This window comes from Scyliorhinus torazame, chromosome 9 (assembly GCF_047496885.1).
Source record: "Scyliorhinus torazame isolate Kashiwa2021f chromosome 9, sScyTor2.1, whole genome shotgun sequence".
Classification (NCBI taxonomy): Eukaryota; Metazoa; Chordata; class Chondrichthyes; order Carcharhiniformes; family Scyliorhinidae; genus Scyliorhinus; species Scyliorhinus torazame.
In genome coordinates this window covers 31,674,009-31,690,174 of record NC_092715.1, presented here as the reverse complement: position 1 = coordinate 31,690,174, position 16,166 = coordinate 31,674,009, and the positions used below count along the sequence as shown (strand labels likewise).

General features: G+C 44.2%; 1 protein-coding gene across 1 annotated transcript in view; it reads right to left on the bottom strand.

Annotated features, from left to right (window-relative positions):
- galntl6 (polypeptide N-acetylgalactosaminyltransferase like 6) overlaps window positions 1-16,166 on the bottom strand; it is a 1,697,721-nt gene that overhangs the window by 1,000,089 nt on the left and 681,466 nt on the right. The window contains exon 5 of the mRNA XM_072515756.1: window positions 8,965-9,131. Within this exon, the coding sequence (XP_072371857.1) occupies window positions 8,965-9,131 (167 nt within the window). The remainder of the gene's footprint in view (window positions 1-8,964; window positions 9,132-16,166) is intronic.

Sequence of the window (16,166 nt, the reverse complement as noted above, 5' to 3'; positions counted from 1 at the left end):
ACCTTTTTTTGCTGTAAGTGTGAGCGTGAAGGATTTACGTCTTATGTGGGTTACGAGCCTGAGGATTTAGACACAGCAAAGTAAAGACAAACTGCTTCGAATAGCTGAAATATTAGCAATGAGATGGCAGAGATTTAAAGTGATTGGCAAAATAACCAGGGGTGGAATGAGGACAAACATTTTTTATATAACGCACAGTTAAGGTTCCACTGTCTGACTGGGTGTTGAAACAGATTCAAAAGACAACTGGATAAACACTTGAGGGGGTAAAATTGCACGGAAATGGGGTTTGGTAAGGATCGCTCTTCACAAAACCTTGCACAGACTCGATGTGATGAATGGACTCCTTCTGTGCTGTATGACTCTCTAATTAATTACATATTTAGCAGGGACATAGCTTTAATTAGGATTTTCAAATTAATTATAAACCACTTGAAGTCATAGCCTCAAGAGAAACTTGTTCTCAGCTTCTTCAATTATCTCTTCCTTTGGCTAATAAGTAGGAACCCCACGAAATGTAACATGTATTATCCTGCACGCTAACCCATCCCAGAATAGGGATTGGAAAGGTGACCTGTGAACAACTAAATTAGAGGCAGAAGCCACATATTGTTGAGTGCCCTATTATTTTTTTTTAAACCTAATTAATACTTTTGTCACTGTTAAATTACTTCAGTTTACCAAATGGGCTAAGTGCCTTTACGGATTAAGAAGTGATTATGTTCCTAAAGATATCCATTTTTTTCCCCTTTCGTTTCCTGTTCGAGAGATGTGTGTGCCTTCAAGCGTCGCAATGAACAAATCTATCACTAACTGGTCTCAGTAATTGATCCTCTTTATCAACCTCAGGATGAAACATTTTCACACAGGTTCAGATTTTTAACATCATTCTTCTGGTTTTATGTGGCACCATGTGTGAAGGGCGATCCAGCTGATTGCTTCAACCGAGCTACAGTTTGGAACCCAAAGTTGATGGTGACCATATGGCTGTGAGGTAACTTAATTCATTGTGTGGCATTGCAACATTGAGGAGGCCAATCATTCAATTATACTTGTGTTGCACGGGTTTTTTTTAGTTCTGGTTCCATGACAAAGAGTATCAAAATCACGTGTGTCCGGTGAAATTATGTTCCCTCCTCTTTTACCTCCTTACCTGTCCTCATGCCATATAAAATTCCAGCATTCCTGGGGGTCAGTTAAAAAAAAGCAACAATTTCTTTACATTCTTTAACACAATTAAACTTCCCAAGGTGCTTCACAAGAGCATTAAAAGCAAAAACTGACACCAAGTCACAGAAGGCGAGGTTAGGGGAAGGTCACAAGACCTTTTCCCAAAGGTACTGAAGTCTAGAACTAGAAGGCATAGGTTTAAGGTGAGAGATACAAAAGAGACCAGAGGGGAAATTTCTTCACACAGAGGGTGGTGAGCATCTGGAACGAGATGCCGAGGCAGTGGTAGAGGTGGGTACAATTTTTTCCTTTCAAAACCAGTTAAGCAGTTACATGGGCAGGGTGGGTATAGAGGGATATTTGCCAAATGCGGTCAAGTGGGACTAGCTTAGTGATAGAATCTGGACGGCATGTACAAGCTGGGCCAAAGGGCCTGTTTCCATGCTGTAAACATCTATGACTCTATGACCAAAATCTTGATAAAAATAGAGGTTTTAAGGGAAGTCTTCAACGAAGAGAGTAAGGTGGAGAGACGGAGAATCTTACGGAGCAAATTCTAGAATTTGGGGCGTTTAGGCAACTGAAAGTACGGCCACCAATGGTGAAGTGACGAAAATCAGGGATGCCCAAGGGATCAGAGATAGAGAAGCGCAGATATCTCGGAGGATTGTAGGCCTTGAGGTTATTAAAGAGATAGAGTGGGGTGAAGCCATGTGCGGATTGGAAATCAAGTATGTGGAGTATAAAATTGAGGTGTTTTCCTTTACTCATGACTGTCTGAGTCCATTATAGACTAAATGATAGAGATTGAACACCATGGTGATCTAATATCTCCATTAGAGTTGTGACAAACAGGATGACAGAAGGTGAACACAATGGACCTTGGCTTTGTCTCATCTGCAAATTCTTATTGTGCCATACGTTCAGATTTCCTGACACTGGGCGTAATTCTCCTCGCGAATCCGCAAACGTGAACCACAATTGGGCAGAGAATCAGGCATTCGGCCAAAATCAAGGTCCACGCCCAGCGTTGATTCGGTCACTATGCTCCGGTGCCTCGCTGGTGGCGCCGCTCCTCGCCGGCGACGGCATGCAAAACCGGCATTTGCATGCATTTAAATATGATTAACGGGTTGCAGACTTCATGCTCTGCCATTCTGCAAAGCTCCACTCCTCTCAGGCGAGGGTCTTGCGGACGTGAATCACTCCAGGTACTGCCAAAATTGGCGTCAGGGCTGCGGAGGGGGAGCAGGACATTAAAAAAACACTGAAAAACCATTGAAAACTATCGGACTTGTTGTAGGATGGTTACCATGGTTGGTGGCAGTAGTGGCTGGTGACTTGGTGCCAAATCCGTGGACTTGGGGTGTCCTCCTCGGGATCATGGTGGCCTGACTCAGATCGGCATAGCTGCCGTCCTTTGTTGCTACTTACAGGCTACTTCCGGACTGCTCACACTGCTGAGTGCTGCCTGTGTCCTTTAAATGTTCAGAAGGCCTCTGGTCATCTGGGAGTCCACCCCGACCAGCCCTCTCGACACCCTAATACTCCAGCTGCATCACCAAGGGCCAAGCTCAATCAGAAGCCCACCAGGTGTTGGTACTCCTCAGAGGCACGGTGGCATAGTGGTTAGCACTGTTGCCTCACAATGCTGGGGACCCAGGTTCGATTCTGGCCTTGGGTCACTGTCTGTGGGGAGTCTGCATGCTCTCCTTGTGTCTGATTGGGTTTCCTCCGAGTGTTCTGGTTTCCTCCCACTGTCTAAAGACATGCAGGCTAGGCAGATTGGCCATGATGTAATCATCCCTTACTGTCCAGGGATGTACCGGTTAGGTGAATTGGCCATGATAAATTGTCCCTTACTGTCCAGGGATGTGCAGATGAGATGGGGTTATGGGTTTATGGGGATAGGGTGGGGGAATGGGCCTGGATAGGGTGCTCTTTCAGAGGATCAGTGAAGACCTGGTGGGCCGAATGGCCTCCTTCTGCATTGTATGATTCTATGATTGATGGTTCTATGACGTGTCTCTGCCGGCAGATACCCTGGGCCCTTTAAATTGCTGTTTTCTTTGGCGGGGCCCTAAAATCCTGGGGGTGGTTTTACAATACTGGCCTATTTGTTTGCGCAAGTGCCTCTATACAGAGAAGGTCCTTGTTGCATGATCGTAGAAGAAAAGACATGTTTTAAAACTTTCCATACCTCTGTTCCTTTCCCTTCATTGGAGAAAACCGGTTTGAACTGTAAACCTCAGTTTTCATGTAGACGTCCGGGCGAGGTTCGCAGTACAGAAATCCTTTGAGACTTCGCTGCGATGGCGTGCAAGTGGCCGATTTTGAGCCAGTGTTTGCTATTAACATGGCTTAAAGCTGAAAAGTGCTCCGAGCCACAGCATTTCAGCTCAAAGAGCCCGGACATGCTGCATTTTCCAACGATTAGCGCCGACACAATAAACGGCCCATCGGGAGGCTCATCAAAATCATTGTAGCGGAAGAGCCGGCAGTAATAAGACGGGGGAAAAAAACAACGATGGAATCAGCACCCAGTTCCCTTCGGCCGGCGCAGAGCAGATGGAAGAATATCGTCGGATGTTGAGCAAACAGTAGGCTGCTACAAATGAGCATTTTCCTCAGTTGTACATCAAACTCGATTGCATTATCTCCAGGTCAAAAAGGAGCTCCTGCAAATCCCTTGCCCGGACAAAACTAATTATCTGGAAAAGTGAAGCAGCATTCCTTTGAATGACTGGTGCACCTTTTATGGTTGCGTTATCCTTCTTTCCAAACGAGGGACATCGCTCTTTTGATGTTTATGTTTGTGAAGCAGCCTCGCAATTTGCCGGGGGCACTTCAACTTCTGATGCCTCGATAATGTGAAATTAAATAGCAACACCTTACACAGATCTTAACTGTCACCCCACGATTTGCTCTGATTTTCAGAACATGAATAGGCCCCAAGAGGTTACAACCTGGGATCTCTCATTTCCTCTTCAATTTTCTTCAGGGAAGTACATTCTTCCTTTTCCACTACAATACACGGTGGTTAATTCCGCAATGCTACTCATGAACTGGAGTTAGTCTAGCAATGTTACACTTTCTATAAGTACAACCTTCCAGTTGGCTATTGGAATCAAAATTTCCCTTTGGTATAAAGGTTCAGAACATAGGAACAGGAAATGGTTATTTAGCCCTTCGAGCTCATTTGCATCTTATCTTCATGAACCCAATTTGGTCCTCCATCCCTGAAGGGGGGTATCCTGAGATGTGACCCCTTTAAACCGGATAGCTAGGATAACATGAAAATAGTTCTACCTAAGTTAGTTTATTGAGGATTGAGACTAATCATTGAAAATATACCCAGTAATCATTATTAACCATTAAACATGTATTTTTAGGACATTGCAGTAATAAGCTTTCAAACTCTTGTTGCAAGCAGTGGCACAATGCATGATGGGATTTAAGTTGGCTAACTTGCCCATGTTTTTGAGCCAAACAGGATTAGACAGAAATAGTGTAGTCAGAAATAACACAGTCGGCTGAGTAAACAGGTCTCATCAGTGCCCCCAACATCCTGTCTCAGACAATCCATGGTGTTAAGAGGAACAAACTTTAGCATCCTGTCCCGATGAATAATGAGGTGGGCTGTGACAAGTAAGATGGGAATGTCAGAAAAACAACTTTATAACGGATAAAGTATCCTGGTAAACAAATGGTAGCAGGACGGGGGTTAAATCATGAGTTTATCAGAGTCATCATTTGCTTAAAGTAACCTTCATTGGTCAATTTAAAATTGACAGCACCAAGGATTGGATCAAGTCCAACTGGAGTGGGCTATTGATTTTTTGAAAATTGTATAATTTGGGGCGTCTGCCCCAGTGTCAGCGGAGTGGTTTTGGCATTTATCCAAATCACTCTCCCTCGTATGTGGACCAAGCTTGGAAAGATAAGACCGTCTTAACCAGAGTTGATGTGTCTGCAGGTCTGTGTGTTCAGCTGAGCTGTAACTAAGAGGGAGGAACTCCACGTAAATGCTAGCTCAATACTGAGTCCTTGGAAATGCTCCTGCAATCCCTTAATACACTTACCTAACAAAAACCTATCTTAGTTTTTGAAGTTTGCAATTGGCCCCCACCATTCCCACCCACTGCCAGCCTCAGCAACTTTATGGGACAGAGAGCTCCAGATTTCCACCATCCTTTGCATGAAGAAATACTTCTGGGACATCATCTCCGAACAACCCTGCTCTGATTTAATGGATCATTGGGAAAATATCACTTGCAACTTTTAAATTGTCACCAATAGCTAAATCAGTAGGTGATTTTGGACTCTCTGCAGGTCACATGGGAATACATTGGCCAAGCAACTTCATGCTTCCAGTTGGCCATGGCGATAAATATGGTTGAGACACTTGAACAAAGGTAAATATATCATCATGACATAGGTGATTTTACACAAAATCAGTGCGGCTGTTAAAGGAAGACCCAAATCTCCCTCCACTAGTTGTATTCTATATTATAGGTAAGCCCTTATGCTAACGATTTACAAACATAGAGAAGCTGTTTCATAAATTTGAAGGTTGAAAGCCAATCTTCTACATTGGCTTTCCATGTGGCCCTGTACAAAAAAAGATGCAGCTGGCTCACCAATGGAAACCAGCTGGACCCATCACTTGGGATCCAAAAGCTTGAGCGTTCATTTCTCTGAACTGGAAAGCATGTATAAAGTACAAAGTTTAAAACTCAGCTCATTTTAAAATTACAGATGAAGCGAGAGTGAGATAAGATACAATGGCTGTTTCCTAGATCAGCTGTTGCTCTGTAATAATAATAATTGCTTATTGTCACAAGGCTGGTTTAGCACAGTGGGCTAAATAGCTGGCTTGTAATGCAGAACAAGGCAGCAGCGCGGGTTCAATTCCCGTACCAGCCTCCCCGAACAGGTGCCGGAATGTGGCGACTAGGGGCTTTTCACAGTAACTTCATTGAAGCCTACTTGTGACAATAAGCAATTATTATTATTATTATTCTATCGTCTGTATACTCATGACCCTGCTTCTCAACTGCTCCCCGACATGTTCCCCAGGAGAAAGAAAAACGTTTCGAAACCATTGGCTCATATAGCGCTTCTATAAATTGCACTGCCTTTTGTCTCCATTCCCATTTTTGGGATCTTGCTGCGGTGCCTGAAAGCGAGCAACATTTGGGACTTCAGATCCTTCTGGATCAGGGTGATTTTTCTTCCACTGTAATGGACGACGGAAGTTATATTTGTTAAGACATCATCGTAAAATAGGTAAGAAAACCAATCATTGGGAATGTGTTCTGGTGACTGTATGTTTAAAGGGGACAAGTTTCCTTTCCCCTGGAAATAGTCTGAGTTGATAGAACAAGGCTTTGATGTGCTGATTAACTCAGCAGCACTAGCAACAAATGTTTACCTGAGGTAAGTTTAGTAACAATGGATTATGGGGTGGGGTTCACATTTACATTCTGAAAGGTGAGCTCATGTAATAAAGGTAATTATGACTAACTTCTGAGAAGGTTAATTCAGTTAGGGGAAGATCAAATAGAAAGACAGTACATCAGAGACAAATTGACCCTATGCAGGGGGTTGTTTTGAGATGACAGCTCAAACGGTAGGAAGCAGTGATGAAAACTCACCCAGACTCGAAACGTTGGCTCTGTTCGCACGCCACAGATGCTGTCAAACCAGCTGAGATGTTCCAGCATTTTCTATTTTTATTTCAGCAGGAAGCTGTTTTCATTCCCAACAGGTTCTGTCTGGAGAACATCTGTTTGGAGAACCAAGTTGTCTCTATTCCAAATTGGAAGCAACCCGAAAAAGATATAAGTGCTGAGTGTGGTAACTATTGCTGGATTCTTCTTACAGTTTAAAAACCTATGGGATATTGTTTGGGGATGTTTAGCTCTGAGGATATGAAAATAGAGGGGTTTGATCTGTGTACATTTAAAGATACTGTGGATAGCCATCAATGTAGTTAACTGTAATTTAAATTTACTTTCTTGTTGAGTTTTACTGTTTAATAAACATTTATCGCAGACAAAATCAGCACAAAGTGTGTGGGACATCCTTCACTGGTCTTTACGTCTTTCTTCACATTATACAAATTGCAGAAATACAATTAACAGCAGGCTTTCCAAAGATCCCTTCTGGGGTTTATAATACTCTAACAATTAATATCATCTGTGCTCTTAACAAAGTACAGAAAATTTGAAAATAGCGCAGGTGGTCACCCTTGACCTCTCCATGACTGTCAAGGAACCACTAAATTTGTTGAAACAAAGTCAACTTACTGCAGAAAATTAGAGATAGTATTTAAGAGTAAAGGACATTTTAATGATAAGATCAATGTTCTTGCAATGACAGTCAATCTCTCCCACCCAGAGAGAGAGAACAATTGAAACCATGGACTCTCATTTCTGTAGGTAGTAACTTGTTCTTAGAGATTCCTGAAATGACAAATTAAAATATTTGCCTTAGTTTCCCATCTGTTTCTTGCGTTTCTCTCTCTTGATCCAATCTTTATTTCTCTCTCTTGATTCCTCTGAACCTGTCTTGACTCTAATTCCTCCTGAATTCTTTATCCACTTTTCCTCTTTTTCTTTCTCCATCCGTAAATCACATCAGTTCAAGGGATACATCATTCGGCCTGCTGCTCACTGGGGTCCCAGTTAGCCCATTGTCCTCACCATACCTTCACTAGCTCAGACTTTCAATGAGCAAAACATAGTCCAGTGGAAAGTGAGGGTAAATAGGCAACTAATGGGGCATAGTGTGAGGCTCTCCATTCCAATAAATTTGGAACATTATTTTATGATGACATACACAAATAAGCCTTGATATATACATACATAATCAAGATATTAGTAACTGTGCAGAGATGACACGTGCTAAGGTATTCTTTGGTAAAGATGGACACTGCCTCCACTGGGTGACCTGAATGTGCCCTTGACTGTGTTGATGCAAAGTACTGGGATATTATCTCTTTGCATTGCAGCTGAGGTTATCCAATACACTGCACCAGCCCAACAGCTACATTTTCCACAATGTCAGTGACCTCTTCAAAGAAAAGAATTGCCTCCATCAGAGTACCATTTCAAAATATGCAGCATAGAACATAGAACATAGAACATTACAGCGCAGTACAGGCCCTTCGGCCCTCGATGTTGCGCCGACCTGTGAAACCACTCTAAAGCCCATCTACACTATTCCCTTATCGTCCATATGTCTATCCAATGACCATTTGAATGCCCTTAGTATTGGCGAGTCCACTACTGTTGCAGGCAGGGCATTCCACGCCCTTACTACCTCTGACATCTGTCTTATATCTATCTCCCCTCAATTTAAAGCTATGTCCCCTCGTGCTAGACATCACCATCCGAGGAAAAAGACTCTCACTGTCCACCCTATCTAATCCTCTGATCATCTTGTATGCCTCAATTAAGTCACCTCTTAAACTTCTTCTCTCTAACGAAAACAGCTTCAAGTCCCTCAGCCTTTCCTTATAAGATCTTCCCTCCATACCAGGCAACATTCTGGTAAATCTCCTCTGCACCCTTTCCAATGCTTCCACATCCTTCCTATAATGCGGCGACGAGAATTGCACGCAATACTCCAAATGCGGCCACACCAGCAGATGATACAAGCTGAAGATATGAGCCAATGAGGCACTGGAAGCAATAAGATCAAACACAGAAGAATAGAACGAGTTCAGGAGACATGGCAATGGGAGGGGGGGTGGCAAAACTGCCACTCACTGTTGGCGTTCTTGCTTACCTCTGTCGCTGAAGTCATCCACAAGAATGATCTCTGCTACCAGTTGGTCTGGCGAGCGGCTGACGACACTGTGCACTGTCCGCAGGAGAGATGACCAACCCTCGTTGTGGAAAGGGATGATGATGCTGGTGTTTGGCAGCTTCTCCAGATACATTTTATGCTTGCAGCTGGTAAGAGATAATAAAAGGTCATTATTCTGTGATTCTGAGAGGGCAGTGGAGGGGGGAGGGGCGGTCGTTTCATTGACTGATGGGTCACCGCGGGCATCTGGAATTGGCCAGCAGGAGAAAGACCAGCTGGCCTATTAAGCCTATCCAACATTCACAATGGTTTCCGCATCATGACCACTTTCTTTCTCTCTCACTCCCTGGCCACACTTGCTCCCTATAAGTTCCCTCCTGGGAGCGGCAACAATCCCGAGGAAAGCTCTCTGAAAAGAAAATCCTCTTTCATTTCCTCCAGTCGCTTGGACCAAGTGTTAGTGACTGCCACCTTCTTCATGATTTAATTGCTTCCCGAAGCAGGGACTGGTCTCTTAAAGGCAGAGAGCCTTTAATGGCAGAGAGAATCAGCATCACCACGGAACAAGCAACTAGGGTTGCCAATCCTCCAGGAATTCAAGCTCAATCCCCAGGAAACCGTTGTGCACAACCCTGGGTAAAAATCATGAGGACATAAAAATATGGTTTTAAAATTTTCTTTGAACATTTCTTTCTACCAGATACATGAAATATAGGAAATGGGGTTGGGCGGGGGGGAGAGGTAGGAGTGCGTGTGTGTGTGTGGGGGGAGCGGCCGGGGGGGAGTGTAGGGAGGGAGAGACTATTTGATTGATACTCAAGCATCATCCAATTGGGCAATGATTTGTTTTGCTTTCCAATTGGCGTAGGAAGGCAGTGCGTCACAAGAATGGATATACTGGCCAAATAGTGGCTGGAGCTTGGGGGCAAGTCGTGATGAAACCTCGAGAAATACATTCAATCACAGTCGGCAACCCTATCAGCAACTCAATCCACGGGTTCATAACCTTCTGAGGGAAAGAAAGATTGCCTAAAGTCTGGACTATTGCATACTTCAGATAATAATAATCTTTATTATTGTCACAAGCAGGCTTACATTAACGCTGCAATGAAGTTACTGTGAAGAGCCCCTAGTCACCACATTCCAGCGCGGGTACACAGAGGGGGAGTTCAGAATGTCCAAATCACCTTAACAGTATGTCTTTCGGGACTGTGGGAGGAAACCGGAACACCCGGAGGAAACCCACGCAGACACAGGGAGAACGTGCAGACTCCATGCAGGCAGTGCCCCAAGCCGGGAATCAAACCCTGGAACTGTCAAGCAACAGTGCTAACCGCCGTGCTACTGTGACATATTTATAATGAGGGGATCAGTGCTGTGAGGGGGAGGGGCGTTAACTGGGGTGGAGGGTGAGGAGGTAATTTTCTGTTCTTAGGATTATCTGGTGATTCCAAAAGCAGGATTAGGAACAGGAATCAAGTCATTCAGCACCCCTGGCCTGTTTTTGCCATTCAATCAAACCATTGGCTGGTCTGCATGCTTCTTCATCATTATTCTGTGAAGCAGGCTGGTTTGTCTGTGTGTGTTTGTCCATTTGTGTATATATGTGTGTGTGTGCGTGACTAATTTAATTAAATTGATGACCGTTGGGCTGCAAGGTTTGGACCTCAAAGGGGTTTTGGTGTGAAAGGCAGACATTTGAAGTAAATTTGGCCTAGTTGAATCTTATACAAGTAAATAAACAGTGGATGGAAATTTGTATGAGGAGACAAGCTTTTTAGCTGTTATATTTAAAAGGGGAGTAAAAAGGGTTTATATCTTGGAAACGGTCATAAATAAATAAGGCAAGGTTGCTACATTTCATTTGACCTGAAAGTGGGAGCAATAAGAAGAACATGAAAGATATTCATATTCTGGCAAAGGTAAGTTTCAAAGAAGGACAATGGAATCAAGTTAAAGAGAAAACGACATTGGAAGGAGAGATGTGGGCAGCATGGTAGCACAAGTGGATAGCACTGTGGCTTCACAGCTCCAGGGTCGATTCCGCACTGTGTCACTGTCTTTGCGGAGTCTGCACGTTCTCCCCATGTCTGCGTGGGTTTCCTCTGGGTGCTCCGGTTTCCTCCCACAGTCCAAAGACATGCAGGTTAGGTGGATTGGCCATGATAAATTGCCCTTAGTGACCAAAAAGGTCAGGAGGGGTTATTGGGTTACGGGGATAGGGTGTGAGGGCTTCAGTGGGTTGGTGCAGGCTCGATGGGCCGAATGGCCTCCTTCTGCACTGTGTGTTCTATGTTCTATGTGAGGTCTGTGTTTGGAGTGGCCATGTAAGAGCTCTGGGACTGCTGTTCTGAGCTGAGAAAGAACTGTGAAAAGGCAATGCGAGGCAGATTTCCAGCTAACCCAGAAAAAGTGTCTGTTTTTCAGAAAGCAGGTTTTGCATTACGTTTTCTTGATTTTCCACAGCAGAGCAGAAATGAGAGGATACAAGACATGCGTTCCCTACAATAACAGTGAATTTGTCTGGGTGTAACATTACTGGATTTTATAAATTAAATATCTATAAGGGAGTGTTGCCTAAAGGAATATTTATTTATGAGTTTAACCAAGTAGAAATTTTGGGGGGAAATGTTCTGTGACACTAATTTTGGCTTTGTATGTTTAATCTTGTGTGTATTAACTTTCTTTTCTTTTGTTAATAATTGTTTTAATTTATCATCTATAATCCCCAAAAGTATTACCAGAATTTTTGGCTACTGACTTCAGTGTATATATCATCTCATGGTGAAAATGCAAGAACAAAATAGTTGTGAAAAGCTTGTCAAGTTTCCCATTTGGCATTTGGTTTGCACGGCAATTACCACCAACCGGATCTTAATGTGTGGGAGCCATTAACCTACCAGCCCATAACAGAAGACCTGCTCCTGTATCATTCATTAATGTCATAACATGGACTGCAAGGAATAAAATAGTCACTTGATAGTTGCTGAAAAGAGAAACATGTTGCTGAAGCTTTTCATCTTCCACTTATCAGGACAAATGTAAAGATGCCAAATTTCAAATGACCACAACATTTTATACCAGCACCCTTTTGTCCTGTTGTACAAGTGGTAGTGATTTTTTGAAATTTGGCATTCTTGGGTTTGTCCTGATGAGTGCAAGGTGAAAAGATTTGGCAACGCGTCTCTCTTTTCAGCAATGTTCAAGAAAAAAATGCTTGCCTCCCAGTGCAGATGATGGATATTCACCTTGCTTTCACATGGGGGCAAGTATTGGCACAAAAACGTTGGAACCTATGCCTTCTCTCCACTTCATCACATGCATGGTAAGTCTCCCCATCAATCATTTCAGTTTGGGAAGTGTAGGAGGTCAGCTATGAAAATGGTGGCGTAGGAGGAGGAGTAGACTGGATTTTGGAAAGGAGTTAGACATTGGTGGCATTTTCTTTTTCTAGAGACTATAGAAGCGTTGAAATATATTACTGACTGATCAGTGGCTGCGGAATCTCTTGGTCTTTACGAGGGCAGGAGGCAGCGATTATATCTTGTAAACCGTAAATGATAGCTAATGCAAGAATAGTCAGCATTGTCTGAGGCAATCGGGTTGAATTTTCCGCTCCTCTTTCTGAACAGGAGATTTCTTTCTCTCACCTCCCGGGACATTTTATGATTGCAGAAGGGCACATGGACCACCATGACTATGGGGCTGGTTTGGTGGACACTCTGTTCTTTTCTTGTCCATCATTTCTCTTTGTCTGGGGAAGCCAGTAGCCAAAAGAAGTGCAATCTCTCATAGACAAGTACTGCATTGATATCTAAGAGCCACTTTGTTTGGGCCAGCAGTTGGCTAAGCACATCGCAGTTCCATATTGGATAATAGCAGGCACAGTGTTGATGATTGTCAGACACAGAGTTACTGTGCGCACAGACTCCCGACAGCAAAGGGAATTCATTGAATCAACTCTTCCTGCTGATATTAATATAGCCACAGGCCAGAAAAATTCACTTTCGTACTTGCTTCTACACTGCACAGTTTATTGGAGCTAAACAACCACGACCAGAGAGAGAATATCTTCAAGGAAGCTCTCTGTATTATTTGTTCACTTCAATTAGTAATGGTAGACAGAACAAGTCCCTCTCCAGGCCAATGCTACCCCACCGCATCCCTTAACCACCAATATAACATTTAATCTTCTTGTGGAACTGGGCTTTGTTGGAATTTGCCTGCCAGTTATCTGACCCATTTAAGAAGAAAACTGCTATTAGCTTTTCAGGTGGGGGTACACAGCACCAGGGATCCGGTTTCAATGCTGGCCTTGGGTGACTGTGTGGAGTTTGCATGTTCTCCCTGGGTCTGCGTGGGTTTTATCCCGTTGCTCCTGTTTCCTCCCACAGTCCAAAGATGTGCAGGTTAGGGTGAACGGTCATGTTAAATTGCCCCTTAGTATCCAAAGGTTGGGTAGGGTTACGGGGAAGGGGTGGGGTAGAGTGCTCTTTCAGAAGGTCGGTGCAGAGGCGATGAGCCAAATGGCCCCCTTCTGCACTGTAGGGATTCTATGTTGGAAAGGCAACATCAATTACTCCTTCCTAGCTGCCCATATGCCCATAGAAGGAGGTGGTGGTGATGTGGTGGTGGTGAGTATAGTCTGGAATTGTTCAATGTGGCAACTGATATAACCCTCCCATTGATTCTGTCTACACCACCTGCTGCCTCAGGAAGGCAGACAGTATTGTCAGAGACCCCACCAACCCAGGCTTTGCCCTCTTCCAGACCCTTCCATCAGGCAGAAGATACGGAAGTGTGAAGACCTGCACATTCAGACTTAGGAACAGCTTCTTCCCCACAGCTACCAGACTCCTCAACGACTCTCCCTTGGAGCGATCTGTTCCCTATAAGACACTATTCACAACGCTATATTTGCTTTGTTATTTTGCCCTTGTTCCATACTGTGACTAATTATTTATGTGTCGCTATACTGCGTACTTTTTCGCATTCACTGTAACTATCTACTTTTCTTTGTCCACTGTGTACGTACTGTGTACGTTTACTTGGCCGCAGAAAAATACTTTACACTGTACTTCGGTACATGTGACAATAAATAAATCAATTCAAAACTAATTAACTTAATAGGCTACAAACGACCAGTGAAGATTCAAATAGGTTCATCTCCCGATAGGGAAAAGCAATTCGGATCTGTATTCCTATTTCTCGTTTTTTACTGGGGTTCCATTTTTAAGTATCAAAAACCCTCCATTTTAAAGTATACAAGACCAGTTTGGACGAGGAATCATATTTCCCAGTTTGTACTGCTTTCTCATTCCAGACTAAGAGTGGAGCCAAGTCTAGGCTGAACTGGGTAAGGTCATGAGGGTTTGAATCTTCAATTCAGGGTCAGAATCTTTATTTCCTGAACAGAGAAAAAAATACCCATTTACCTTCCTCCGATCTTTCAGGGAAATCTTTAAATGGCGGATCCTGTAAAACTCAGTCAGGAAAACCATACCCTTCCCCGCCTCCCATTTTAAGGCATTAGCTGCTGCATTCTGCTTATTAAAAGGGTTTATATATCCCAAAGCTTCTTTGAAAATCTACAGAGAGAAGGCGAGTGGCTAAATGGGTAGGATGTGTAAGAGGGTAGGGCGGGTCAGGTAAATGGGTGAGGCAACAGTTGGGTAGGTGAGAAGGGTGGTGAGGTCAGGTCAGGTTGGAGCAGTTGAGTGGTGAGACTGGGTAAGGTCAGGTCAAGGGCTAGTCCAGGTGCCAGCGGGAGGGGGAATGTAGGGTGATGGGGTCTAGTCATGACAGTCGGCCGGTTGATTGAGTGTTGGTTTGGGTTGAGGGAGAAAAGTCAAGTGGTGGGGGCTTGTCAGGTCAGGCCAGGTCGTCGGGGGGGGTGGGGGGAGAGAGTTGGGGGTTCAGGGGGAGAGTCAGGCAGTTGAGGGGTAATCAGCTCAGTTAGGAGTTGGGGTGTTGTAGTGGGGGGGGGGGGGGGGGTGAGTCAGTGGTGAGGGGTAGTCAGGTTGGATCGGGATGGGGGATTTAGGTGACAGGAGCTTATCAGCTCAGGTTTGGGTGGTCAATGTGAGCGCCTGGGGAGATCAGTTGCATAGTTACACAGGTTTTAGATGAGGTCTTAATCAGTTTAATATTTCCTCGGTAATTATTTCCTGCTGAGTAAGCTAGAACTATCCAAAGTCTCCGGCTATAACTCGGTCGGAGACAATTTTGGAATGTGCTGGGAGTAGGGCCATTGCCCATTGGAACGCCACAGCTCCTGGCAAATCCCACGCAGCATCTCTTTGGCAGAGGGGTTGGGGGAGTGGGGTGGAGGGTTGGTGTACGACTCATCTCCAATTTCATCCAGAGAATTTCACAGTCACATTTAGTGACACCAACTTTTTAATTCCACGTTTATTTTCAACGGAATTCAAGTTATCAAATCACCCATGGTGTGACTCAAACTCACATTCCCTGGTCTATTAACTCAGGCCTCTACATCGTTACTCCAGTAACATAAAAACCTACGATACAATATTGGACCACTTGGGGTTACGGTCTTGGCGCGAATAGAGACAGGCTCCCAAATGGAGTGTAAAGCAGCCAAGTGGTAAAGGGAGGCAGCTTTCCCTGTGCAAAAACATGAAGCGAAAGGGCCCAAATTCGTTCTTCAAGCCATCTATGTTGTGTTATGCTGCTTCGGATAACACAGGCTGTTACTTGATGCAGTCACAATTCAAGGATGCTCCAGACTCTGAAATGAATTCAATGTGTTTATTGAACTATAACACAGTTCTCAAATGAGTTCAACTCTCTGCTAATCTAACTGTAGTAACTCAGTCTAACTGTACCAGATTGCTCTAAGCCATGTGCAGAGGCACCTGTGTCCAGTTGAACTGGATGGGGCAGTGGTTGACCTTCATCACTGCATGCCATTCGTCCTAGGAATCCACGGCCAGGATTGATTGGACTTGCGATGTGTCCGATGTGGCGTATTCGCACTTTGTAATGATGCCCACTCGGTAAGTGTTGTCCAGATATTCATCATCTGGATCCGTCGCACTGCCTGGATCAGAGTCATGCATTCGGTGTTGCACACTTCCGATGCGCCGCTGTCGGAATTGGGAGTGCTGGCTCCTGACTGGTGGCGCAGATCTGCACAGGGCTGCACAGTGATTTGGTTT